The sequence below is a fragment of the Pangasianodon hypophthalmus genome, chromosome 12, assembly GCF_027358585.1.
Source record: "Pangasianodon hypophthalmus isolate fPanHyp1 chromosome 12, fPanHyp1.pri, whole genome shotgun sequence".
Taxonomy (NCBI): domain Eukaryota; kingdom Metazoa; phylum Chordata; class Actinopteri; order Siluriformes; family Pangasiidae; genus Pangasianodon; species Pangasianodon hypophthalmus.
In genome coordinates, this window is record NC_069721.1 from 11,686,565 (window position 1) to 11,713,685 (window position 27,121).

At 39.5% G+C, this 27,121-nt stretch overlaps 1 protein-coding gene across 6 annotated transcripts; it reads left to right on the plus strand.

Annotated features, from left to right (window-relative positions):
- Positions 1 to 2,649: 2,649 nt before the first annotated feature.
- On the plus strand, positions 2,650 to 26,904 carry etv4 (ETS variant transcription factor 4). Of its 6 annotated transcripts, none has more exons than XM_026914526.3 (13): positions 2,650 to 2,785; positions 3,350 to 3,457; positions 4,169 to 4,259; positions 4,479 to 4,526; positions 9,261 to 9,314; positions 19,155 to 19,284; positions 19,415 to 19,612; positions 20,092 to 20,384; positions 22,098 to 22,166; positions 22,821 to 22,868; positions 23,801 to 23,973; positions 25,763 to 25,864; positions 25,961 to 26,904. In XM_026914526.3, the coding sequence occupies exons 2-13, from the start codon at positions 3,401 to 3,403 to the stop codon at positions 26,186 to 26,188; spliced, it is 1,491 nt and encodes a 496-aa protein (XP_026770327.1). In that variant the 5' UTR covers positions 2,650 to 2,785; positions 3,350 to 3,400; the 3' UTR covers positions 26,189 to 26,904. The 6 variants fall into 6 exon arrangements, with proteins under 6 accessions (XP_026770327.1, XP_026770326.1, XP_026770328.1 ...); XM_026914525.3 differs by having other exon boundaries at positions 2,659 to 2,797; XM_026914527.3 differs by lacking the exon at positions 2,650 to 2,785 and adding an exon at positions 2,805 to 2,823.
- Positions 26,905 to 27,121: the final 217 nt, after the last annotated feature.

The window sequence follows — 27,121 nt, forward strand, 5'->3', positions numbered from 1 at the left end:
GGCATGCGTCTGGACCAGCACAGTGCAGGATACAAGGCCTAATTTGGCAACCTGGCATAAAAGGGATGTCAGATAAGTCGGTGGCCAAACTTTTTGCAGGGATTATTTTTAGTCATTGTATGTAGCTGAGGTTTGAAGGAAAAGTTCTTCACCCACTCTAGAGCACATAGCCTGTTCCCAGGTTCACACAATGTCAGTTTGAAGTGGGACGTAGAACCATGGCCACTTAACATCCCAGCTTCAACACTTTATCCAGTGCATCCACAAACTTTATACACATCACCCTTTTCTATGAAATGCCACTACACCAAAAAAAAAAAATCATCAAAATTATAAGGTAGCAACAAAATCTGGGTGAGATCTGGCTTACTTTAGGCCCTTCTTGGTTTAATTCTGGCACAGTTTTTTTCACAGTCTTGTGTGAAACAGCATTAGGCTGAGCTCTGGCATGAGTTTGCAGCTTAAGGGCCATTCGAGGGGAGTGGGCCGTGGTGGTATGTGGGCCTAAATTCAACCAGATAAGGCCCACAACCAGTTTGCTATCTGTGTCTATGAATTTATATAGTTTGGTGTTAGACAGTTAAAGGTCCAATATTTCTCATTTCTCTGAAAACCTGTGCATGTAATATTACTAATAAAATACTCTATTAACAGTACATTTTGCACAATATAATGTTAATTAAAATAAGGTAGAAAAATTGCTGGCACATACTCATCATCCAATCACATACACTGTACACTACCATTAATCTATCCTCATATCTGTTTTTTTTAACCAGCTAGTTAGATGAGTGTCATGCAAGTTAGGCAAATAAGCCTTTGATTCTAGATTATATTTAACACATATTTGTGTTAAATATGATACATACGATAAATTGGGCTAAATATGATAATACACAGGTTGTGTAAGAAGTAAAAAAAATTACCCCTTGACTATACACTGTATCTTGATTTTTAACATATTTTATCATTAGGAAATTGATCAAGTAAGTAGCTATATTGTGCTGACCGGTACTTACCAATAGAATAGAATAGAATAGAAATTTTCACAGTACATGTTATGTAGAAGTGGATTTGCAGACTTAACCCCCAGTAAGTGAGGAAAAGGGTGAAATGAATGATAAAAGGAAACTGCAACAAAGAAGACGATAGTGTATTAAACTTGCAAAATGTGTGGGTTAGCTGGGTATTGTAAGATTAATCGTTCATAAGTTGTCCATCTACATTTATAAAAATGAAGTGGTTATTTGGCAGGATAAGAAGCGAACATATGCTTCATGCCTTGCACAAATGGCTCAGCTGTGGGAGATAATGGGAATCTCCTTGGGAGGTCAAAGTGCAGAATGCTACCCTAGTGTACGCTTCTGCTTTAATGCTTTAACCATTAAATCTTAAAAAAAAAAAAAAAATTGCATGAGTTTCAACATCCCCTTCTTTGTCAGCAGGTTTAAAGTGAAATTAGCAGAGCTGATAAGATAATATGTGAGACCTACACTGTTAGGTTGCATCAGTGTACTTCCTAAACAAAACAAACAAACTGATAATGGCCACTTCATGTGATTTTGTCAAAATGGCCGACGTCCTTATAAATGCAAGTAAAATTAGCATTCGTGTTTAAATACAGTGCTTACCTCATGTCGTTTAGTCATGTGCTGTGACTGAGCTTAATGGAAAAACCTTGAAAAAACTTGCAGATATGGAGTCGAGCTTTTTCATAATAAAAGAAAATGTAAATACTCTGAAGGAGAGCTTTCACAACACTGAAGGAAACAGGTGTTTAGTCAAAACCATATACTGTACTTTATAGGCTATGTAAGTGTAAACAGTAAGTAGCTAAACTGCAGTATACTATACACCTACTAATATATATATATATATATATATATATATATATATATATATATATATATATATATAATTAGTAGGTGTATATATATATATATATATATATATATATATATATATATATATATATATATATACATGGATGGCAACAAAACGTAGTATGGATAACAAAACACTGACAAAAATATCTGTTAGTCTTCCAGCCCTCTCCCCCTGCTCTAGTCTTCCTTTCAGTGTGAGTCATTTCGGACATTTTTCAAAATGTCGGCGCAAATATAAAGTAGAAATCCTACAAAAACACCACAAAACACGTTCAGCAATTGACTACAAGAAACTCTTCTTGTAATCAGCTCGAGCTGATTAAAAATGGAGAAAAAATTAGCCAAGGCTAAATGCCATTTGAAAAAGTTTGTTATATTTTGAATTCACTGTGAAAACTATTTTAATCTCTGTTCGCGCTAAGCTATTGTCAGTAAATCAAGCGCGTTCAGATTAGTTAATGCAGTGCAGGCTTGCTGAGGAGGGACTTCGTGCTGTTTTTTTCCAGCCGTGTCTGTTGTTAATAGAGCGAAAACAACTCAGTACATTCATGCCAGGGCAAGTTTTTTATGAATGGAGTTTCTTCCCCCCCCTCCCTCTACTTTCTCCTTCCTTTTTGTGAATGAAAAACAACTGCAAAATCTAGAAGGAAAACTCTTGGGTACTCTATCGGAGATTGGTCAGCTAGATACAGGCCCCGCCCCCACGTTGCTAGGCTTTGGTACAGTTTCGAATCTGATTGGTGCAAAGGCAGGAGTCGAGGTTTCATTCATAAGTAAGACCATTCATTAGGACAAAGAGAGAAATCTGAGCTCTTGAAAGAGGAAATTCACCAATCAGGAAGCTTTACGACTGAGCGGACATCCGAAAGCCAGAGAAGTAGCTCCTACCCAAATCAACAGTAAAGAAAACAGTAAAGTTTTTCACTAAATTATTTAGGTCTGTGTGTGCCATCAGGACATGTAAATAAAACATGTAAAGGTTAAAACAGTTACTACAGTTTACATCATGTAAACTGAATTACATCTATGCACGCTTTGCATTCACACTTAAATATAAACAGTTTAGGAATGTTTCCACTGTAGGTTTTTTTTTTTTTTTTAGTCGTGCTTTAGTGAACAGGATTATCCTTTATGCACTTTTCCAAAACAATTCTACACAACATGGTAATCTTCTGAAAGCTAAAAAACTAAGCAGAAAAAGTGGGTAGGCTAATCTGAGCTTTGCGTTAACAGAAGCATGATATGTTTATGTTACCTGGCTGCATGCTGCTAAGCTAACTAGGCTAGAGTTTGCAAGCGCTGCGTGTGTGTGAGTGTGTTTTTGTGAATGGAGCTCATTACGCATGCAGCCTTCTGGACGCCCCATTCACAACTCCTGCTGTCTGTGTGTGTGTGTGTGTGTGTGTGTGTGTGTGTGTGTGTGCATGTGTGTGCGTGTGTCCCACTGCCTTCTCTCCGTGCAGGCTGCTCCGATTCTGCTCCACACAGCCTCAATGAGCGCGAACGGCTAACGCATGGACTGTAACATGGATGGATATTTAGATCAGCAAGTGCCTTACACTTTAGCTAATGTAAGTACAGCTTTATTGGAGTAAAGCTTTGGGGAATGCGCGCGCGCTGCTGCTGCTGCTGCTGCTGCTGCTCCTTTTTTGTGCTTGTGTGTGTGAGCTACGCAGCACTGCGATGGAAAACTGCTCCGAGTTTGAACCTCAATAACTCCCTGAAACTTGTGTATTCCTTATTAAGTATAATCTTTGTTGAAATGTGCTGTTTGTTTTGTGTACAGTTATAGCTTAGCTGTTGCAGTTGGTTGATAAAGTTGTTGTTTATAATTGGAATAATGGTGCGCGTGCATGATGACGACTCTCCAGAGAAACTGTCTCTTCACTAGCTACGTGATGGTCAGTATGAAAATTCAGGGATCTTTGAACTGCAGGAATTGAATCCATACAAATAATAATTGACCTGACTCATTTTGGACTGTTTTTTTTTTTTATTTTTAAACTAAACTGAACTCTTAGATATTGATAGTTGCTGGTATTGCTATAGAAAGCACTTCATGGTCTACCTAATAGGAATCAGCCTGGGTATCAGTACAACCTACATTATGGCAGACTTCAATCTTCAACACTGATATGTAAAAAAGGATTATGTATTGTATTCAAGTGTTACATGTTTGTCTACAAGTACAAACTGACCATCATGTATGTTGCCCCAGTGACAATTCTTTTTTCCACATGTGTATATATTTCCGCTTACATAATATTCCTGGTGTTTTCCAGAGGTCGCAAGGAAATGGGCCCCTAAATAGACTGTTGGTGGCAGCAAAAAGGAAATACATGGACACCGAATTACCCCCTCAGGAATCCGAAGGTAAAGTAGTAAGCGAGTTTAGGAAACTAACTGTGGCTTTTATTTGGGCATTAGACTCATGAAGTACATATGTTTCTTTTATTTTTTCCAAAGAGTAATAGTAAGTCAACAGTAATCAAGTAACTTTTAAAAGAGTTCATATTTTCCATCCATGTTGAAGAGTTTGCTCCGAAGTACTAATATATGCTTTTTGTTTGTTTGTTTTTGTACATCCTGTAGATCTCTTTCAAGATTTAAGTCAGCTTCAGGAGACATGGCTCACAGAAGGTAAGATCGGCATTTTCTTTGTGAATCATATCTATTGCTTCTGCTGGCAACTAGGAATTGTCAAGTATAACCTGGATATAGCTGAGTCTGTTTGCTTTTGGGCAAAGAAGGGATTAATTATATACCAAGAAGGAATGGCTCCTTTGATTAGATGAATGGCTGGATAGTTCAGCATAGATTGAAACGTGATCTCCTTGACTCTTGGCCAGTGTCTAGTGTCTATTTTATCTGAGAGAAAATGGGATTTTAACTCGGGTATGAATCTGATACCATATTACATCTTACCCAGCTTTTTTCATTATTAATGGACGATTGGTAGTGTTTGGTGAATGTTTAGTTCTACATATGTTTTAAAGCTGTTTTTCTCCCTATAAATATCTGGTACTTAGACACTGATACCGTTTGGACATTTGGTTAATATAGTCTATAGTGGACGCTTACAGTTAATGTAAATAATTAGCATCACAGCTGGATGGTCAGGAGACAAATGGGTGAAATGTGGCTTGGCAGAAACAGTTTACAGTATTTGGGTTAGTGATGAATAGAAAACAGGATGTTAACAGAATTAACGTTTGGTCAGCAGTATTATTTATTTTGTTAACTTCTCTGATACTGTATTTTTTGACCATGTAGTTTATGAATGCATAAAAAATTGCCCAAAGGGAATTTAGACATTGTAATCATCAACTAATTTTCACAATCTAAAAATGTATGGATATTATGCACTAACATTAACTTTGTGAATATAAAGTTCAAAATAGAGCAAAAAAGAACAAACCAAACTTTGTTTTAATGTTAAAATATCAGGTTCTTCAGGACAGCTTTTTTACATGAAGAAAAGAGGGTGAGAAGGGGACACAGACAGTGTGCTATTGTAGTTCAAGGTCAATGCCCACATGTCAAAGTGAAGCTGTAATTAATGCTTGGTGTGATTAATGCTCAGGGCTTTGAAAATGGGAATCTCTGGACTTTTAACCGACTGTTATTTTAGGCCACTTATGCCTCACAGTTCCTTCCTATCATATTTTCTTTCACTTTCTGTTATTATGAGAAAAGCATTTAACATATGCACTCTTGTATTTGTCGTCTTCTCTCAGTTCTACTCAAAGATACAGCCAGTTTTAGTTGAAACAAGATAAGATCTAGTAACATATCAAGGTCATTACGTAATACTCAGAGTTTTTATACTGTATGTGTGTGTGTGTGTGTGTGTGTGTGTGTGTGTGTGTGTGTATATATATATATATATATATATATATATATATATATATATATATATATATATATATATATATATATATATATATATATATATATATATATATATATATATATAATTACACTGAACATATCAAATGTTAACAGACTGATTAAAGGTATTTAGAAGAAGACAAAAAGGGAAGTAGGGTTTTCTTGAGTCTGATACCCCCTGATTTTGTTTGCTTTTTTCAACTAGATTGGTTGAACAGCTTATTATCAGGTGATTGTGGTTGTGGATGATTCACCACACTGTAAAAACAGCGGCTTTAGGGCTTTTTATCAAAGGGTGAGAGGAAGAGCAAGAACGAGGTCAAGAAATTTGTGAATGGGGAAGCTTGTCGAGTCTTGTTATTAGCCTTTACTCTTTAAGAAAAACCTCCTGGCTCCTCCCAGGATCTGTCTGACCAAAAAAAAAAAAAAGTCATTCAGCCTCCCTCAGAGAAAAAGGAAACATGTCTCCATGCTTGCACAGACACACTTTCAGTCTTGTGCTGACTTGCATTTCAAAGCCCTCGACAAGACGTTCCTGGAAGCGAACTGACTCGAGACACACACGTACACATACGCAGAGAGAGAAGGAGAGGGGAAGATTGGGTTAGGATCCGGTTTAGCTCCAGAAACTAGTGAGCCAGAGGCACTGATGTCCAGACAATTCTTAATGTATTTTTTTTTCTTTACACGTATTGCACGCGTTCCTTTTCAGGCATGTTGAAACTAGCTTGAATGATTTACTGTTTGATCTGGAAGACCAAATATTGGCTCTGACTCATGAAAAACAGCTTTGTGCTCCTCCTCGGGGCAGAAAAGAAGAAAACTTGAGTGGGTCTAATAGAATTACACTATAGCAGTAGGATGGGGCAATATGTAGGAAATTAATGTAATTTATCTGAGCATGCTCAAAGGAGAAACTGCACAATTTTCGTCAAACAGGATGTGGTAGAATAATCTTTAGTTTCAGTATTACTCTTTTAGTTGCTGTGTATATATAGTCTGTGGGCTAAGAAGAAAGGAAAGATGGCATGAGGCCTGTAAGACAGTCAGTCTTCTTTTTCTTACAGTATGTGTGCTGAGCCTGTTGATTAACTATTTCTTTTTAATGGAAACTAAAAGGCAGTGGTCCAGGAAAATCAGCTTTTGCCATATATGTAGCTGTGTAGAATTCTAAATTGAAGGGCATAGTTAAGACATTGTGTAATACAGTATAATTCCACTTGTACTTTTGTACATTCGCACTTGATCAATAAGACCCCTTATCTTTTAGATTAAATAAGATTGTTACTGTGCAATTTTATAACATTCACTTACTCTTCTTTGCCGTCTGGATAACTGTGGCAGCAATGACTGTAAACCTAAGCCTATGTCACACCTTACCACAAATTTGAGTTCCTCTGAAAGCAAAAATAACATAAACGTATGGAAATCTTTTTACTGTACTAATAAGGGTTGTCATTTTTTAAATCATGTTTTATGATATTGACTGTGGCTAAGAGTCGACATTATAAAGCACTGGCAATGCAACAGCCACCACAGCAAGATCTGGTTTATTACGTTCCTGAATAAGTTCTGGCTAAATGTGAGGTCTAATTGTCGTCCTACCTGGGCTGCATGTCAACAGAGGGCCACTGCCTGGAGCTCTCCGTCTCCCCCACTCCTCTTTCAGACTCACTGGAGAGTAAATGAGTGTGTTGTGTCCATAGAAAGGCATATAGACTGTGATAATGGCAATGGTGCACCTGCAACCACAAAAGATTATTTTGCATAACAAGTACGTCTGAAGCTCGCATCTATTCAGATTCCTAATTGGCAAAAAGTAAATCGCCATGAATGATGATTTTGTCCCAGTTAAAAGAAGAACACAGTCATCATTCATGAAAGTCATCCAAGTCGTGGAAAGACTCCAGTTACTATTCTAGAGCTGGTAGAAATGTGATTGAAGGTCAGTATTGGAGGTGGAGCCAGATTTATTTTAGACAATCCTCTATCCTTGAAATAATGGTCCATTATTGATCCTGCATTTTCTTTTGCAAGTTCATGAAATGCAAACTTAGCACTACTGCAGACTCCTCCTGATACATTTCGTGGCACATTCTTTTTTTTAAAATAAATATATAATTGTGCAATATATGACTCTAACTGTATGTTGACTTTATTCAATATGACCTTTGAAGAGGCAGAAATTTGAGGATCACCAATATTCTCATTTACGGATGTAGCTTTTTCTTCTACTAAAGCAAACATTTTACTGCTCACTAATAAAGTGTACAGTTTCTACTGCAAGAATTTAGCTGCAAGAACTTATGGCTGTATTTTCTGATGCCATTGCAATCATGTGAAAAAAGTCAGATGACCACTTTCTTGAACACATCTTCCCTCTCATTGTAAAGCTTCTCTCTTTAACCAATTCTTAATTGACCTTAAGAGTCAGCCTTCGTACGGCTTAAAGCAAGTGATGAATTCCAGAATCCCTTCAACGAACTGACCACATCAACATTGTCAGAGAAATGTCTCAGTGTGGGCGTGAGCAGAGCAAGACATTAGACATGAACACAAGCTAAGCACATCTCTCCACTTCTTATTTTGCCTGAACACATGCTGAATGAGATTTGCACATACATTAGCTACATCAGTCAGCTCTGAAAGTCCATCAGCAGGATAAGACCAGGCACTATGATGCTGACTGAGACAGATGGTGTTAGGCAGCTTGGCCATCAGTTCTTATGCTCCAGTATTGATCCACTATCAGTTTGGTTCAATAAGCTGCAAGAGTATGACTGTCAGTCAGCAACACATAGCTTGACAGCTTCTGAATACCTGCAGTCAAATGTGGCTTCTCTGATCAGTGAATCATGTATGTTACAATATGACTAAAACAAAATAGGCTGTGACATTTAGGATGGCCGGCAACCAAATAACAACTCATTGGAATCCACCATTTTCCTGTTAGTATCTTTAGTACTCCTGTAACAAACATACAAAATTTTGGATGAAGAAACACTGTGTATTGTACATTTGATGGAATCGATTTGATGTAATCAAACTATTCACACACATGCACACACAACATTCAACTGAGGTATTGATCTGCCGCCGATGGAAAAGTGCTGGCACAGAGGAAAGTAGAGTTGAAGGTCACATGGCTGTCCAGAGGCAGTAACTCAGGTTTCACCCAGATGAAGATGAAGGGAGAGACAGGCCAGCCTAATGGACACACTTAGTCTATTCCTCAGCTAACAGTACTGCTTATACTCAACAAATGGCTCTGTGTAAAGACAAATTATGACTCTGATCCTCCACCTGCATTGTAAGGACAATGTATTACAAAATAATTTATAGAACCATAACATTCTCAGTTTCACAATTCCATGTTTGTCTTTTGTAATGTGTACTCATCTTGGTAATATCTTCGAAGTTTAAGTCCAGGTACTAAGCATGTCTTTTCTTTTCTTTTTTTTTTCTCCTTTTTTTAAACTACAGCTCAAGTACCTGACAGTGATGAGCAGTTTGTTCCTGACTTCATCTCAGAAAACTGTAAGTAAACCCTCCTTTAAAACTTTGCTAATCATTGGCAGTATGTAAATATAACAAAAGGGTAGGTTTGTATTGCTGTGACTGGTGGGGGTGGAGGGGGGGGGGCAAAGAGAGAGAGAATGGGAGAAAACAAGAAAGAACGTTAGTACTCTGCATTGAAAGATTGGGAGTGACTGATTCAGAAACTGCTTGAGGCTTAGGTGTGGCTGTTGTGTTTATCAGCGATATAATAGCACAGTCCCCGAAGCTCTGCGCAAGAACCACTGTGAGAGACACTTTATCCACGACCTGCTACTCTAACATATACATATGGATGCTCATATTAAAGAGCACCTTCCATTTGCATGTGCTTCAAAGGCTCAATTGAGCAGCTCAGGAAACCGGTAAAAGATCATTCAGAACCCGCACACAAAGATTCCCTTTTGTGTCTGTCAGAGGTGTAAATGGGAAAGCAAATTCCTGTACCGCACAACACCAAGGCTGCCTTTTTAGCTGGTTTCCTTTTTTGTTGTGTCTCCACACAATGGCGTGCCAGGTTTTGTGGAGGGGTGTGCACTCTGTAAATAGTTCTCCTGGACCTTTTGTCGAAGCCATTCACAGACTTACGGGTTGGGCCTTTACCACGTTGGCAAGTCTGAAAGTCCTGTTGTGAAAACACTGCTGGCATTTTTTTAGGAGGTTATAGAGTTCAAGGCATGAGTCACACAAACAACCTTTTTTTTTTTCTTCTGACAGAAATTGTAACTTCAACTGAGCCGTGGCTCAGTAATGGATTGAGCACAGAATCTTAGTGTCTCGTGAGCTCAGATTTGGTGTATGCAAACATTGCTATTTAACCCCATCATGCACCTGACCTGTGGTGACAGATGCTCCCACAACATATTGTTTTTGTCTGTTGTCCCACAATGGGAAGGAGGAAGTGGAGATGAACTCTGGGGCATTGAGGGGTCATGTCTACTTAACCCCATTAAGGGCAGAACCAATTGCCACAGTGTGGTGTGTCAATGACAGCTACTCACGAAGGCAGTGGAAGCTCAGTTTGACAGTCCCGTCATATTAACTAAGTGGAGCAAAGCTTTGATTGACAGCTACATCCACCCTTTCATACTTGTACAATGCAGTAATAACATATGTATGCCTGGCAGTCTGTGTTCACTCAGAAAAGAGGGCTATAGTTGACAGCGACCATGAAAATAAGCTTGGGTTCCCTCATGTTTGTGGTCACTGTGGTGGAGGTAGATTGAAACCACCAGTTTAAGAGATATGAAACTGTACACTGTACGGTAGTACTGACATTTAAGCTCTAACTTTTTGGGAAGTCATGTCAGTATACTACGTTTCATAACAGTCTCCTTGTGTCTTTGTCTGTAAACACATCAGAGGCAAAGCATCAAATCATAGGTTTACCATTTTCTTTTTCATACTTTGCGGTTGTTGCCATAGGAATGTAACTGAGAAACTGTAGTTTCACATAGTTCACTGAGAAAGCTGGAATGTTCTTTTTTTTCTGTGCAGGGCATGCTCTTGTGTAACACCTCACACCGCTGAAAAAAATTTGTCACCGTTGCTTCTCCATTTTCTACATTTATCCATGCTAGCTTTATCCATGCCTTGATATGAAGCATCTGTGACCTCTTGCTGTTGTGTTTTTGGAACGAACTCCACAGCAGATGAAAGTTATCCTTTAAAAGACAAGATTGGTGTTCCGAATTTGTGGCTCGCTGCACTAGTGTACACTTGTTTATTCCAGATGCACATTCCACTGACTGGGTCTGTAGAGAGCAATTTACCAGAAAATCTACCAGCAAATTTACCAGCAAATCTCCTTTTAGAGCCATGCTAGAACTCAGCAGTTATGGCCAAAGCTGTACAAGTTTCCAAATATACTGAAGTTTATTTTGCAATGGTATATGAGATATTTGTTTACCAAGGTGGTTTTTACATTAAACTCCATTTTACTGATGGTATGTAGGATGATAGCTGAGAAGTTCTCGCTCTGAGGCTTTTATCAAATAAGTTAAAGAAGTTGAATCATGTTTTCTAGGTTTTAGGTCTTAAAGTTTTTGGGGGGAGTCTTACCTGCTTTTCTGTGCATCATCTAGAATGTGACTAAGAACATGCTCATACTTCTGTTAATTGTTTAAATTTTGTTTTGTTTTGTTTTTACCTTTATTTGGACTATATAATATAATCCCGGTGCTTATGAAAATAAGGCTTTAAAACTCATCACTCAGAGACTACACTCTCCATTCATGAAAATGTCCTACTGCAGGCTCCACCCTCATGGTTCCTTTTTCTGAATGGAGGTTTAACCCCTCCCTTTTCCTGTTTCTCTACCAAGTTGAAAATGTGAAAATCTGTTTTGCTCTCTCCCTCTTCCTTCTCTCTCTCTCTCTCTCTCTCTCTCTCTCTCTCTCTCTCTCTTTCTCTCTGAATGATCCAAGATGTGATCTAATCCTGCAATTGCAGTGTTGTGTGGGCTGATTGTTTGGTTTTGTGCCTTGGAGTAATTATATAGGCAGTTGTGGCCATAAATCCAGTTTTGCAAAGAAGAGAGTTTGATCAAAATGGAAACATGGAGAGAAGGACTGTGAGGATTTGGTCAGTGCAGTGAGCACAGTACTCCGAATGTGGTGCTTGTGCTTTTTTGTACGGTATAAAAGTTTTGTTGCCTTTTGTTTGCTCTCTGGTAGAATGTGTCATGTCACTGAATCTTTGTGTCGTATGATCCCCCCGGTTCCTCCTCTAAGAAAATATACTGCTTGAAGGCTCTCAACTTTCCAAAATACAGCTGCTATGCAACAAGTCTGCAAAAACATCCTCAGAACTGCCAGAAATGCGCAGAAAGCCCTCATCCTATCCCGTAGAGAGGGCTGGTCCTTCCCCCCTCCCTCACTTCCCTTATTTTTTGCAGAGAAATAACTCATTTACAGGCAACACGAACACACACCGACACACGCACACACACACAGACACGAAGCACGCTTAAACCCCACATTTGTATGAATGAGCTGGTTGTGTGGACTGGCTGAGGCAGCACACTGAGGGAAATCGGGATCACCATTCATGAATCCAGCTGCCCAGAAAAAGTAGTGACCAAAAGAAAGTAATGCTTTTTCTTTCTTTCTTTCTTTCTTTATGTTTTCGTTTATTCCTTCTTTCATTTTGTCTTCCTTTTTTTTCACACTAAAAATAAATAAATATTTCTAGTTACTATTTATGCCCATAAATGTACAAGTTAAATGAATCTAAACAAAAATTTAAAAAAAAAAATGCTTACACTAGGAACTGTAAACTGTAACAAATTGTAGTTCCCATGTTTGGGTAAAAAAAAAAATTCCCTGTAACTGTTGCGGACGTAGCTTTGGCTGGAACTTCCCCCTCAAGCTCAGTCAAGCAGAGGTATAGCATGCTGAATGGACAGTGGTGTGTGTGTGTGTGTGTTCACTGGGCCAGAAGGAGAGGGATGGAGGAAGGGAGGGCACAGATCGAGGAGAATGCAAAACCCAAACCAGCCCAGGACGTCGTCTGCTCACCCCCTCCCGTTTCCCTCCTTTCTGCTGCTGAAAGAAGAAAGAAATGTTGGGGGAGTACTAATGATAACAAGGCGGCCATATATCTAACAACACACAGGAGAGGAGTGAGGAGAACCGGAGGCTTTTGCTGGGGAATCAAACCACTGTCACAACCACCATTTGGAAGCTGTATTTCTGTGTTTTGACAGGTCATATTGATGCAGATGATGGACAGGTTTTTATAAGTGTGTTAAAATCCAGATGGGATCACTCCTCCGACTCGTTTTTTTTTTCCTTCCCATTTCTATAGGCAGGTCTTTGCGATTCTGCTGACACAGGCCAGGTCATATATTGGAAAAGCAATGATGGATCAGTCGATCCTAAGTGTAGCTGAGAGAGAGCAGGATTCAGGCTGAGTGTCTCTGTTATGCAAACTATTATAATTAAGACTTCAATCCAGACTGGAAGAGAGAGTGAGCAGGGTCTTGGTAGAAATGTATTTCTTATGAGTTTGACAGGAATTCGATGGGCATGTGTTATCTCTCTCAGGAGATAAGGAGACCATTTTTCCCTGCCACACATCACTGCTCTGAACGGATATCTCTACTGTGTAGTTCATTATATAATTTCTGCAACGAGAGAGAAATCAATAAGTGCATTAAACATTTAAAGAGGACAGCTATGGGATGGGGGAAGGGAGATTAATTACTCCTTATACATACATCTTCACACATTTATTTCTTGCACAGTCTCTCGCTGTTTCTCTCTCTCACTCACACACACACACACACACACACTCTCATCCATTACAACACCCATGTTGCATAAGATTACATCATTCCACACTAACCTTTCTGGTTCTTGTTTTTTTCTGTTTAATCCTAGTATTCTTCTAAAAGATTAGACATTTTCCCATGTTTATTTTTATTCATATTTTAATGAGTACATATGAGATGGGGGTGGAAAAATTTCTGTATTCTAGTAAACCAATTCCATCTGGCTCATTCATTCTCTGTAAAGGGAAGTGAAACTGTTGAGTTTGGCAACATGCATCACTCTTGTCACATGCACATGGTGACTGTTAAACCCATGTCCACATAATTACTGTGACATTGCATCAGTTTACTTTTACATATAGTGTTTGTGACATTAACTTATTAACATTGTTACTAATGAAGAAAACTGAGTTTAGTGAGTGAAGGACGTCTTGATGTTGAAGTTCGCAAGCACTGCTTATTGTTTTCTACTTCAGTTTTTTTTAACTGCAGTCTTTATATATAGCACATGGCATATACAATATGGTATGGTACTGTTCTCAGTGAGAATCTCAATATCAGCAGACCAGTCAAAGTGATATACAAACCTTGTGGGGGAGAAAAAAGTAGTGCACAGTTTAAAGGTGAGCCAGATCTTGTGCTCTGTCTGACTGAGAGATGAGCTCTCTTTCCGCTTGTTGACCTGAGCACCACATGTCCAGCACATGTTCCTGTGCTTTGTGGAAATGTCAGACTTGTTTCCCTAAAAGCTCTGAAGCCCACTCATTTTCTTTGTCCCTCTCTCTTTACTCAACTTTTCCATTGATTGTGTTGTTGAAGATTGAGTTACATACAAAAACAGACTGAATACACAAAAAACCTAAGTAAAATCAAACAAGGTTTCCAGACCCCAACCTTGAAATAGAGTTTTTGTGCCAGTGCTTGACTCATATTTGAAGTATTTCTCAAACCCCAATCTAGCGAACAGCGTGATGAACAATATGCTTCAAATCTTCTATTCATAACTAAGCCCTCATCTTGGCATGTTGCCGTCCTTCCATTGAAAGCGTTTTGCCTAGACGAGTTGTGACAGCTGTGATTGTCACCCGTAATACTCTCACATCACCATTATATACGCAGCCTGGTGTATAGGCTTTGACAGCCACTGTTTCCAGACAGATGGGTCACGTGTTAAGTGGGATACCAAAAATCAATACCTCCATTTTATCATTTAAAGCCCTTCTTTCACATTTGGTAGCCTGGTTGCTTTCAGTGATTCATCACTGTTTACTGGAGCTGCCCAGTGGGGTGCAAGGTAGATATCTTAACCAGCCAGCCTGTCACCTCAGCCTAATGTATGGCTAATCATAACAATACATCAAACACACCAACACGGGGAAAAGAATATTTACTCCCAGAATATCGGTTCAAACACAAAGTCACAGCCCATTACAAATGCTGGACTGAATTATATCTTATCAAACACCATGTTTACTTATTCATTTGCTCTTTTTTTCAGGCTCCTTCGCTGTAACAAATTACAGCCTGCAGCTGTCACATGTTCTGGCCTGTGCTCTGGTGCACTGCTGTGTGTTTATAGTCCCTGTGATATAAACGTACCATAATCGGTGAATCACTGTACCTGTTGAGATATTTAGGAGCTGGCTTCGTCTGCAGCTGTCATGAACTGAAAACGTGCAGGAAGTAATCCTGACGTGAATATACAATGTTTTAAAACTGTCCAGATCTTCACTGGTGTTGAGGGTCAGCACAGAGGAAAAAATATGACTGCCATCAAAAAGTTTTAGTGAACAGTTCTAGAGTTTAGTTTTCTATTCAACCTTACCATTAGTATGGTGTTAGAATTTCTAAATACATCCCACTGAGAGACTGATACACCAGGATGCTACTATACGAATAAAAAAGACTGGCCAAACATTGTATGATTTTTAGCTGTTCAATCATAAATAGGATTCATATTTGGATGTTCAGTCATAAATAGGATTCATGTTGGAACAGGTACACACGTCAGAGCTGCAGAGGCTTTTTTGAGGAGCCTACATCTGTCACAGCTGGTGGCTGTCTTTTTGTCTGGGGTGGGAGTGGGGGTATCGAGGTCCTGAGATTTGTTTGTGGTGGGAGTTGTCTGAATGGCTTTCCATAATGATCCTCACTTCCTAAAGTACTCAACCATGACCATCCCCCTTCACCTCCCTGTTCCTCTCCTCTGAAGCATGCTATTTACATATGTAAAGTCCAGGTCCTCTTTAGAGCCATTCTGAATGGAGAGACACTCTCGTCATTTACGCACAATGCTACTGGTTTTTCACACGTATGTGTGGTTCTTGAAGAGAGGTGTCGATGCTAAGTAACAACAAAATTGTCATGTCCACTGTTGAGTTTGTAACTTTAATTGGAAGATCAACAGTAAAGGCAGAAATTGCTGTTTGTCAAAGTCACATGTCCAATTAAATAAATTCTAGTTCAGGACACAAAAATAATAATAAGTAATTAAAAATGTAAGTATGATGTCTCTGTATTTAATAGATTTCAATATTGATTTCTATTTCTGTCAAGATTGGGGGAAAACAAATTAGCCTGATGCGTAAACGCAGAATCTGCAACAAATTCTATGTATGTACTGTGTACAGTATACGATCAAAAATATGTAAACACTTTACACAGATGTCACACTCCACATTCAAGTTCATGACCCTCCTTCCTCTCTTACAAGAAACAAAACCCATGAAATATGAGTGGATTTGAGGAAACGTGATGTAACTTCTAAATGAATCGAAAAGAGAGAAACCAGAGACTGGCTGCTTTTGTCAAATTACCACAAAAAGAGGACAGGAAAAGTATAACACAAAGTACCTTTAGTGTCACATCTCTGTTTACCCTTCTGCCACTGGTCTATAAACTCAGTGCAGGTTTAATGGCAGCAGGAAACATCTTGATAATGTTACATTTTCTGGAGGATTTCTTCCAACCATGACACTTGTTTAGATTAATGGGCCATGGTTTGACATTTTACAGGTAGAAAAAATTGGGTATAATTCTAAGATTTTTATTATTTTTTGTAAGTTGATGCATGTAATTTTTAATATGAATTTGTATTAATGCATAAATTTGTTCCTGGTTTTGTCAAGACTGAGTACACAATAACACAAATCCTGAACAACTTTCACCTTAAATTTCGACTGCTTTGAGAGATTATGCTGAAATATCTTTATGCATATTTGTAAGTTTATTTCTATCAGAATATGTCTCTTGGTATGTTAGCCATCTGAAAGTTGTAGACTTTATGGCACATTTTTATGGGCTGAGTGGATTAAAATGCTTAACCCATCATCTCCCTGTCTGAAAAGCCATCTTAAATACTCTGTAATCCATTCTGAGCTCTATCCTAAGCCAACATTTCCTCGTCACCCTGGCCAGCATGGGAAAATAGGAGATAAATGAGCGCCATCTCCCTATCGCCCATCTCCCTCTCTCTCTCTCTCTCTCTCTCTCTCTCTCTCTCTCTCTCTCTGTCTGATGCATGTGGGAGGGCTGTTAATTTTGTTGCAGTATTATAGTAAGAGTAGGCCTTTTCTCTCTTCCTTTTTCGTCCTTGAGAGGTACTGTGTAATTACCTGAGCTTAGGTTTAAGCCGTGCCTGTTCGGTCAGGTCTGCACCCACGACAATCAACACATAAACAGCTATAAACACAGGCTGGGGCTCAGCTGGAGGAGCACAGCTGCTGCTGTTTACCCTGAGTGGCCCAGAAAAACATCCTGTACCGCACAGTCTGAGAGCTGTGGCTGCTCCCCTCCAATAATAAACAGCAGTGCTGTGCTGCTGCGCAGACCCAGGCCCCACGCATGCCGAGCCTGCTCATTGGCTGTTCCACTGACAAGTCCGTCTTAACACAAGATGGACAGGTCACTCTTAAAGGAAATGCAGTTTTTAATGGCTATGTGTTGGATCTGGCCATGAAAATTACACTTACTTTAGCATGGTCAATTACTAATATTATTATTTTGTCATCAGTGACATGCTTTGACAAGCTCAAAAAAATATCTCAGTGATGTTTTCTTTATTTTTACAATGATATGGTCATATGTATGCAGTATTTATATTGCATTCAAGTTGGAACTCAATTACGTCAATTTCAGACATTCAAGCTACCAAGTGGAAAAAACATGGATTCCTCCATGCTTGTCTTTTGTTAGCAAAAATCTACCAAGCTAACTGTTATGAATGATTTATATTTATCTCCTCAAAACAGTGAACTGCATAGTCAGTGTTCTAGATTTAACAGGTTAGTATGTCTGTATGTACAGTTTAACTCATTTAAAAATAAGGAAGCGTTTGCTGCTGATGCTGTGAGCAGCCATGTTGATATGACATCACATGCTGAATTTGGGAATTCTGAGTTCAGTTTGTTTTTTTTCTAGTTGGAGGTCAGAAATTTTTAGCTACATTTTAGTTTTAGTTTAGTTGAGTGTAGCATTAACTTGCAGGATCTCAGATGTGAAGAGCCTGAGTTCTGGGACTTACTTATGCGGACCCTGCAATGGTTTTCTTTTAATAAAAACACAATAAAATAAAATAATAATAATAATAATCAAATTATTTTAATCAGTGATCATTCTTTGTGTCACCTCCCTTACAAAAATACAATCAGCTCATTTCCATGGTATCCAATTGGTAATAGCATACTCTCGTTATTAGTTACATCATAGATATGGTGAAAAAACGCAGTTGACTGTGTTGTAATTTTTTTTTTTTTTAAATGAAGTAAGTAAAAGTGATAAACAAGATGCTAAAAATCTTGTTGGCTTATTGCGCAAAAAATTCAACTTTTTGCTGTATGTGCATTTTTGTATATATAACGGACACAGATCTTCCACAGATAAGCTGAGCAAATCATGACAAATCACAGGAGGAGACATTTGGAGTAAGCTACATTACTGCATTATAGAGTAATTTGGATAATTAGGCAAACTAGGAATCCTTTTTTTGTAAATTGATATCAGTATTCCTGCTGTTCTATTTTTGTGTTATGTTGTTTAAAGAGCATAATGCACTTTTGTAAGACTCAAAATGCGCAAAATGTTTGTTATGAGGTTGAGCGTACATTGTGAAGCTAAACACTGAAAACAGTTAATGACACACCTCAGTTTCAGTGTTATAACCACAAACAAAAGGCTGGAACACGAATTCTGTCCATCACTAGAGTTTTGTTAGGACAGTGAATATTTATGAAACGTTAATAGCTGTGTTGTGTCTGATGTAGGAGAGTGAAGGTGAATGCATCACTCAACACAAGGAATGTCTGATGTGTTTTGCGTGTCTTTGTGTGTGCTGTGATGTACGAATGAGGACCTAAGCAGCTCCTAAACAGAAGTTGAAATGCATGTATGTGTGTCACATGTCTCCGATCCTGTTTTGGTCTGGGGAGTCATTGAACTACTCTGGTATTTCCAGTGCAGACAAAAGTATTTGTCCTAGGGCTGCTCCTTGAGCTTAAGAGGGCTAAGCTGGAATGTGGATATATTAATGAACCTGTTTGTCTTTGTTGCAGCAGTGGCATTCCACAGCCCGCCGGTGAAGATTAAGAAGGAGCCTCAGAGCCCAGGCTCAGACCCCAGCCAGTCCTGCAGTCACAAGCAGAGCTTCAGCTATCCCAGTGGAGAGCAGTGCCTTTACGCCAGGTCAGCAGGCGTTCACATGTTTAGACTATGCTAAAGGAAGTACACTCTCAAATAGGCTAATGCCAGACAGCTGGATTATTGTATTGTATTGACATGTTTGGATGGTGTGTGATGCTGCGTGTCTTAACAGTGCCTATGAACAGAAGAGAGCATCAGCAACATCAGCAGCAGGACCCAAAAGCTCCTGCCCTGGGACTCCCATGTCCCCCATGCAACATTACTCCCCAAAATCACTGGTGGGCACCCGACATGAAACGGGGTACATGAACTCTCCCTCTGCCAGTCAGTCACACCCCAGCCATGGCCAGACTTACCCCATGAATCCCAGGTAACGCCACCAGCATTTTGGTCACGCTCTTCATGCCATGGTCAAATAAAATCAAATAAACATCCTACCTTAAAGATCTTCTATTTTACTACAGTCATTAATGTTTTGTGTTAACACTAGCAATCCATGAAAAATGCCATTCTCTCACAATTTAAAAGAACTTCACCTAAATTGATCGGTATGTTATGTTTTGGGAAACAGACATAGGTACTTGAGCAGGGTACAGATAACTGTAACATAGCATACAGCACTATCTGAGGGCAAATAGCACTACTATTTATCGCTATTGGGTAGTGGTAGCTCAGCAGCTAAGGTTTAGTGTTCAAATCCCAGAATATGCAAATTATAAGGAAATAACCCATAATTACCAGTTAGTATAACACATTTAGACTTATTATAAGAACAGATTGAAATATTTGTAGTGATAATCCAGTTGCTCCATATATGGCTCAAGGTTTGCCTTGGTTTACTCTTTCAAGCTCCAGGTTCCCAACTGGCTCAGGAGAGATGTGTGCCCCGTTCGGACCTCCAGGTCAAACTCTGCAGCGTATGCCCTCTACCCCTGCAGGAGGTGCAGGCACTGGGGGTAGCAGCGGGTACCACCGACAGCACTCAGACCCCTGCATGCCCTACCTCCAGCAGAGCTTCAAGCAGGAATTCTTGGACCCGCTGTACGAGCGAGCAGCCCACATGGGCACAGTGGCCCCTCAGCGGTTCCCTCCAGCCCATATGATGGTCAAGCAGGAACCCACTGACTACACTTATGAGCCTGGTGAGTGTATCATGTGGTACAGCATGGAGGCACGGGTATAACTCACAAAACACATTACTGGAAGAAAAGCAGAGGGACCAGGGAGCCTTAACTAAGTATTACTCATGCATTAACCTCATACCTCATCTCATACCATGCTGAGCTCCATTAAAAGGATTCTGTATCTCATCTCTTTCTCTAAAAGTAAAGATGTTTGAGGCCACTACTGTAAGCATTGTGAATTCAAAGCCATTTCCTCTTCTTCTCTCTGTATCTTTTTATTTTTTTTATTTCTCTTTTCCACATCCATGACATTTTATAAAGGTCTCAACTGTATTTGTCCATTTATTCTCCTCTCTGTCTTTTCACCACACCTCCTCTCCTCAACTTTGTGAAAGGCTGTAACGCATAGGAATTTCATTGAGAAAATGGAGGGCACTGGAAAGACTAGAATCCCCATTGGAGTGCTTCAGGGTGTTGGGTTGCAGCAGCAGCTTCCTTTTTCTGCAGGCAGATGAACTCATAATGGAAAAACAAGCGTAGCGGTGGTAATGTGAGCTGCAGTGGTGGTGGGAAGGGGGCATGAGTATGAGGCCAGGGGGCAGGGCAGAGTGAGGTAGATGCAGGAAGAAGTAGACCATCCACATTCAGCTTTAGCGTTTACTGCACATTGCAAGCCAGTGCAGTCTCTGTGCTGCGTCACTGACACTGCATGGACATACAACTCATCGGGGACAGATCACAATCAGCAGTGTTTTAGATTCTTTGTTCTTCTTCAGAACACCACAGGGTGCATTCACACAAAAGTTACAGTCATAACTCTAACAATAACTAATGAAGATATGAATTGGGGTAATTGTAGCTCTCTTCAGTATTTCCATTTTTATAATGTATTGATGACTTTGATGAATCATGATTTGAAGTTCAACTAATGTAAAGAATTCTGTCAAATTGGGAAGCGTGAGGCATCAGAAGAAGGTAGTTGGCCATGAATACTATGTGCTATCTACGATGACGCCCAACAGTTTATCAGTAGAAACACCAGTCCTGCTCTAGCCAGCTGTTGCGGTTGCACTACTAAATGAATGCCCAAGAGGAGTGGGAAAAACTCTCTAATTTCCAGAATTTGACTTGAACCAATCAGAAAGCTATCCTCCATATGATTACTATTCTCACATAGCATTCATTCACATGAAGAAAGTAATAGAAGATCATATACTGTAGCAAAGCTGGTAGCTTCACAAGAGGCATAGCGCTTTAACCTCTGAAGCAAGAGCTCTGTTTTCCCCTGTGACATCTTATCGTGGCCTGTGCCACTGCATTCCCCAGGCATGAGTAACTACATAGACGCAAGACTGCTCCACCTTACACCCTCCCCACTACTTATTTACTTATGCTGAGACAAAGACAGAGCTTGTTTTGATTGTTTAGTGGTTTAATAGACTCTAAGCTTGGGAGGAAATCAATTGCCATAATAACAATGATGATAATAAAAAAACATAAGACATGAGTCATTTTGCTTCATTGGTCATAGCTCTAAAAGATCATAGTTGACAGGTGATATGATAAATGCAGCTTTTGTCCTTGATGCATTCAGAGATAGACGCTATCACATCAGCAGATTCATGTACCTCATTCCAACAGAATGAGATGGGTGCAGATTTTATTTTGAGATGAGCGATATGAGGCCTAACATTGTAATTTAAGGCCACATCCCTGTGTTGTGCCTTACAGATGTACCTGGTTGCACCTCCATGTACCACCACAACGAAGGCTACCCCAATACCCAGCACAACAATGAAGGTAACGTATGGCCATCACTGCTTATTATTTGAAGAATTTTAGTGCCTGTCTTCACTGTAGGCATAGACAAAATTTCAGGTTTAGGATGTGTGTATCTCGCACACATCAGTCATATTTGGCTAGGATTGGCCAGTGCTGTGCGGTCATTGGCTAACCAAGTCAGCGGGTCGGTGTTTCCACTGGCACCAGCACTCGTCTCTCTGCTGCTTGATGAAGTCCAGAGTAAATATTACTACTGGACAAGGCCAGTATTTTTCCTGCAGCAAAGAAAAATAACCCACTTCTTTGCTCACCCAGAACTATTTGTCGCACCATTTTGAGTCATTTCAGTCACAAGCAAATCCTTAATGAGGGATTAAGTATAGACATTTATTCACTTCCTTTACTGAAAGCGTAGTAAATTAACAGCTAATGATAATGTAATTACCCCATCCTTTGACGTGCTTGAAAATGGCCAGTAGTAGTTGAATGGCTATGAAACTGTACAATTATGTCATTATCTTGCATGTATTTAGAAGGCAGACAGAAATTGTTTCTTCTAATGACTGCCATTAATATTCTACCATGTTCTGTTTAGCTTGTCTTTAACCCTGAACTGATCCAAAAACATTACTCAAGCCAGTGAACTTACACACCCCTTTGTCCTGTTTTTAGGCTACATGTTTGAAAGTGACGCCCGCGTTGTTCCAGAGAAATTCGAAGGTATTTCATGCACATGCACTTCACATTAATTTTAAACTTCTCCATTTCTTCTAACAATCACACTGTCACTGAGATTTGCATCACAGTAGAAGACGATGCAGCCTAACTCTATGGGAAAGGAAGCACAACCCTTTACACTGACAAGAATCAATCCAGTTCTTTCTCTGTAACATCATCTACTGTTTAAAAGCATCCAATACTGTCCTACACAATAAGCAGTCTGTGTTATCGTGATCTGGGTCACACACTATAGTTTCTCAAGCATGATGATGTCCTAGGCGCTTGTGATTTGGTGAAGGAAACAGAGCTGCCAGTTCCCATGGTGTGGGTGATTGATGGGTCTCAAATAGCTGTAGATCATTTCACTGGCTAAACTGGTAGAAGCACCATCCAGTTGTCATTTAGCCTGCAAAGTTCTCACGGTCTGATTTCCTTAAGCACAGGATTATTAATACCAGGCTGAAGTGAATAAGCCATGGGAACAAAGGTTGTCAGTATTGTCCTTCCTGAATGATGTCTGGAGCTTTTCTACACATCCAAAATGCTTTAAATGTAAAAATAGACCCTTATTAACATAACTGGGTACACTGTGCTTAGCATACAATAGTTATTGAGAGAAATCTAGCTATAAAAACATCACTTTGTCTTGATTATCTGGTTTATTATTTAAAAAATGTATTAATACAAATATTACTTTGTTAATAGAGAAAATGAAGATGCTGAAGATGGTACATATGGTGTTGAAGTACATAATTTATTCATGTTAACTAATGTACTGTACAGTATTCCCCTTTTTAAATGTGGAGATAAAATATAAACTTTGAAGAAGCTATAAAAACTGAAGTAGTATTTAAAGAAAATAAAAAAAAAAGTAATATGTAATATAATTTTATTGTCCACTGGGTTAATGTGTTGTATCTGTCTGTGCTTAGGTGAAGTGAAACAGGAGGGCAGCAGTGTGTTCCGTGACGGCGCCCCCTATCAGCGGCGTGGCTCTCTGCAGCTCTGGCAGTTCCTGGTAGCCCTCTTGGATGATCCTGGCAATGCACATTTTATTGCCTGGACCGGTCGTGGCATGGAGTTCAAACTCATCGAGCCAGAAGAGGTGAGGGCTTTCTGGATCACCTTTGCCTTTGATTTGATGTAAACAATCCGAGTTATGCAAAGTGGCGCAGTGGGTAGCATTGTCTCCTCACAGCTCCATGGTGTCTGCGCAGGTTTCCTCTGGGTTCTCCGGTTTCCTCTCACTGTTCAAAAACATGCCAGTAGGTGCATTGACTACTCTACATTGGCCCCAGGTGTGAATAAGTGTGTGAATGTGTGTGCATGGTATCCCATCCAGGGCATCCTCACACCCAATGTTCGTGAAATTGGCTCTGGATCCACCACGACCCTGACCAGATCAAAGCGGTTACTGAAGATGAATGAATGATATGACTTAGTAAAGATACTATTATTTCACAATGTCTAAAAGTGGCACGCCAAAACTCCTGGACTTTAGGCAGTAAAATATGAGGAGTTGCAAGCGTCTTCAGGATTACACACTCGGTTGTCCTGGTTTTAAAAAGCCTATTAAAATATTATTGGTTTTAAAAAATATTAGATTTTTAAAATTGACCTATCGCTGCAAAGCTTCATGGACATTTTATAGATATTGTGTTTGTAAGTAAATTTACTTCAGCTGTTCATCTGAAGATGTAGAGATTTTTCCTGTGATCAGCATGCTGTTCCCCAGGGCCTACCCACCCACGCAAAGCCTGCCTCCATTAGCAGCCATGCATTATTTACTTCACTTAACGACAGAGAGAAACAAAATGGAGTGTGGCTCCATTACCAAATATTACAGACCTCCACTTTGGCCAAGTCAAAGCAAGCTGTTGTGGTTGAGGCATGAATGTTAACCTCCCATTGTCTGTGATCAGTAGACGGCTAAATAGCATGAGTCAGCAGACGGTCACACAGAGATGCCTCCATCAGGCCAGCTCTACTGTACTGCATTAATCATTCATTAGTGCTGGGGTATTACTATGCCAATTAGACCTGGGAACTCTCAGAGAGATCAGACAAAACCAGCACCTCAGGGATGGTCTCATAAGTCTCGAGTAGCGGTTGCTGAACAGTTAAGACTTAAGAGTATGTTTTACTAATGTATGAAGAGATAATTGGCATGCATAAGTCTGCTACAGTATTGCTTTGGCTTGTCTGTTTGTACAGAGAAAGTGAGGGTTCTGCAACAGTGTCATATTTCTGGGTAAAAAATAGTCAGTTTGGTGACGGAAAAAAGAACCATATCGGAATGTCCAAACTTCTTTAGACAGACATTTAAAAATAAAGTTTAAAACAGGACACAGTCAGCAATGCCCTCTAGTGACAGGATGATATCACAGCACGTATCGTTGTTGGTGTCAATAGGATTGTATACTTTTAATAGTCTTATATTTTAACATTATAGGAATGGATGCAAAGGAAAAAGTCATTAACTGTTGTTCTGGTCCATGCAAGCAGAAAACACAGTCCCACAATTTCAGATTCATAAGAAATCCAGTAGTGAATGGTTAACATTTGGATGAGGTGTGGGGGATGGTCGTAGCTTTTTTGGCCATTTGATTAATATTGGAACCAGTCATGGCTTATCCATGCTGCTCAGTTGTACTTCCTACAGACTGAGACTCCTCTGAAAAGCTGACAGCTACTAATTAGCACTGAGAGACAATGCTCTGCAGTATCCTGTCTTCTCATTATTGATGTATAATACCATTTTCAATCATGCTTCAAAAAAAAAAAAAAACAGAGCACATATAAGTTTATAGTAACTTTAAAGGTGCATGTGTGAATAAGTTCCCAGAGCAGCCGCTCATCTGAAAACCATACATTTGCGTTTCTTGCTATTTTAGGTCGCCAGGCTCTGGGGGATGCAGAAGAACCGTCCAGCCATGAATTATGACAAACTGAGTCGCTCCCTGCGCTACTACTACGAGAAAGGAATTATGCAAAAGGTATCTGTAGGACTCAAAGTAACCAATTTTTATTACGTATATATAATAATTTATAAAGTATCATGTAATTAATCACAACATTGTTCTTGTGTTCAGGTGGCTGGGGAGCGCTACGTTTACAAATTCGTGTGTGAGCCGGAGGCACTGATCTCCCTGGCATTCCCTGACAATCAGCGGCCTAGCGTGAAGGCCGAGTTTGAGCGCTATGTCAATGAGGAAGACACGGTGCCACTGTCTCACTTGGACGAAGGAGTGTCTTACCCCTCTGAACCCGCTGCCACCAACTTGGGCCCTCAGCCCTACTCCAAAGGCTACATGTACTAATGCCACGTACAGCCCTGATATTCCCCCATGCACCTATTGCACATGTCAACCCCATCCACTTGTATATATAAGGCTATGGTGTTTTTTTTCTTGGTTTGTTTAAATTAATATCATTAGGGATTTCCTCTCAGCTCTGCAGCCTATTCAATACAAACACGTGCCTGTGGTTCAGCAAAGTGCTTAATAAAAAGAACCAGTTATTATTCCTACCATACCCTGAGACCAGACTGTTTTCCCACTTTGGTATTGAACATTAGCTTAATGATATGGGTGTTCAGGATACAAAGGTGAGGAGATTATGTATGATTTAGTTATGCAACCTGCTGGAAGAAACCAGTGATCAATTAGTCACAAAGGGCTCTTTTATGAACAAACATAATGCGTAAACAAGCCATATTGCAAATCCTCTAATATATCAGCTCACAAAAAAGTGAGCAGCATAAACTCTTCACTGAATATGTCACTTTCATGCAAATACTTCCCAGTGTTCTTGAAGTCTTGTTTAATATAGACAACTAAACCCAGAATTGCCTTCCAGGATGTAAATATTCCTGTCACATGACTACTCATGCAGCAAAGAGCCAGGTGACCTTTGACTTGTGACCTGAATGATGTGCTGGACCTGGAGTCCTGGAGGGCATTTCTCTAAGCAGTAACATTATAATCCAAATAACCTGAGTAAAACTATAAATAAATACTACAACTATGTTTATCAACCATACTCCAGTGTTTTCTTTTTAAATATTTTCATAAGATCATATATTCATGATATGATCATCTGATCTGTTTCTTTTACTGAAATAAACTTGTGGCTTTACAGGGATTTCTTCAAGTTAAGTGATCATTTTTATTTTAAGTGGGGTGGTTGGTAGGTGTGTTCTTGTTACTTCACAAGAATGTTTTCACTGCCTGGACTTCTGGTTATGAGGAAAC

What these genes read in the sequence shown, in the direction of transcription:
- etv4 (XM_026914526.3), top strand. Translation starts at nt 3,401, where the DNA reads ATGGACTGTAACATGGATGGATATTTAGATCAGCAAGTGCCTTACACT. An exon ending in ACCCCCTCAGGAATCCGAAG is followed by an intron (nt 4,260 to 4,478) that starts GTAAAGTAGTAA and finishes TACATCCTGTAG; the next exon opens with ATCTCTTTCAAGATTTAAGT. An exon ending in AGAAAGGAATTATGCAAAAG is followed by an intron (nt 25,865 to 25,960) that starts GTATCTGTAGGA and finishes TCTTGTGTTCAG; the next exon opens with GTGGCTGGGGAGCGCTACGT.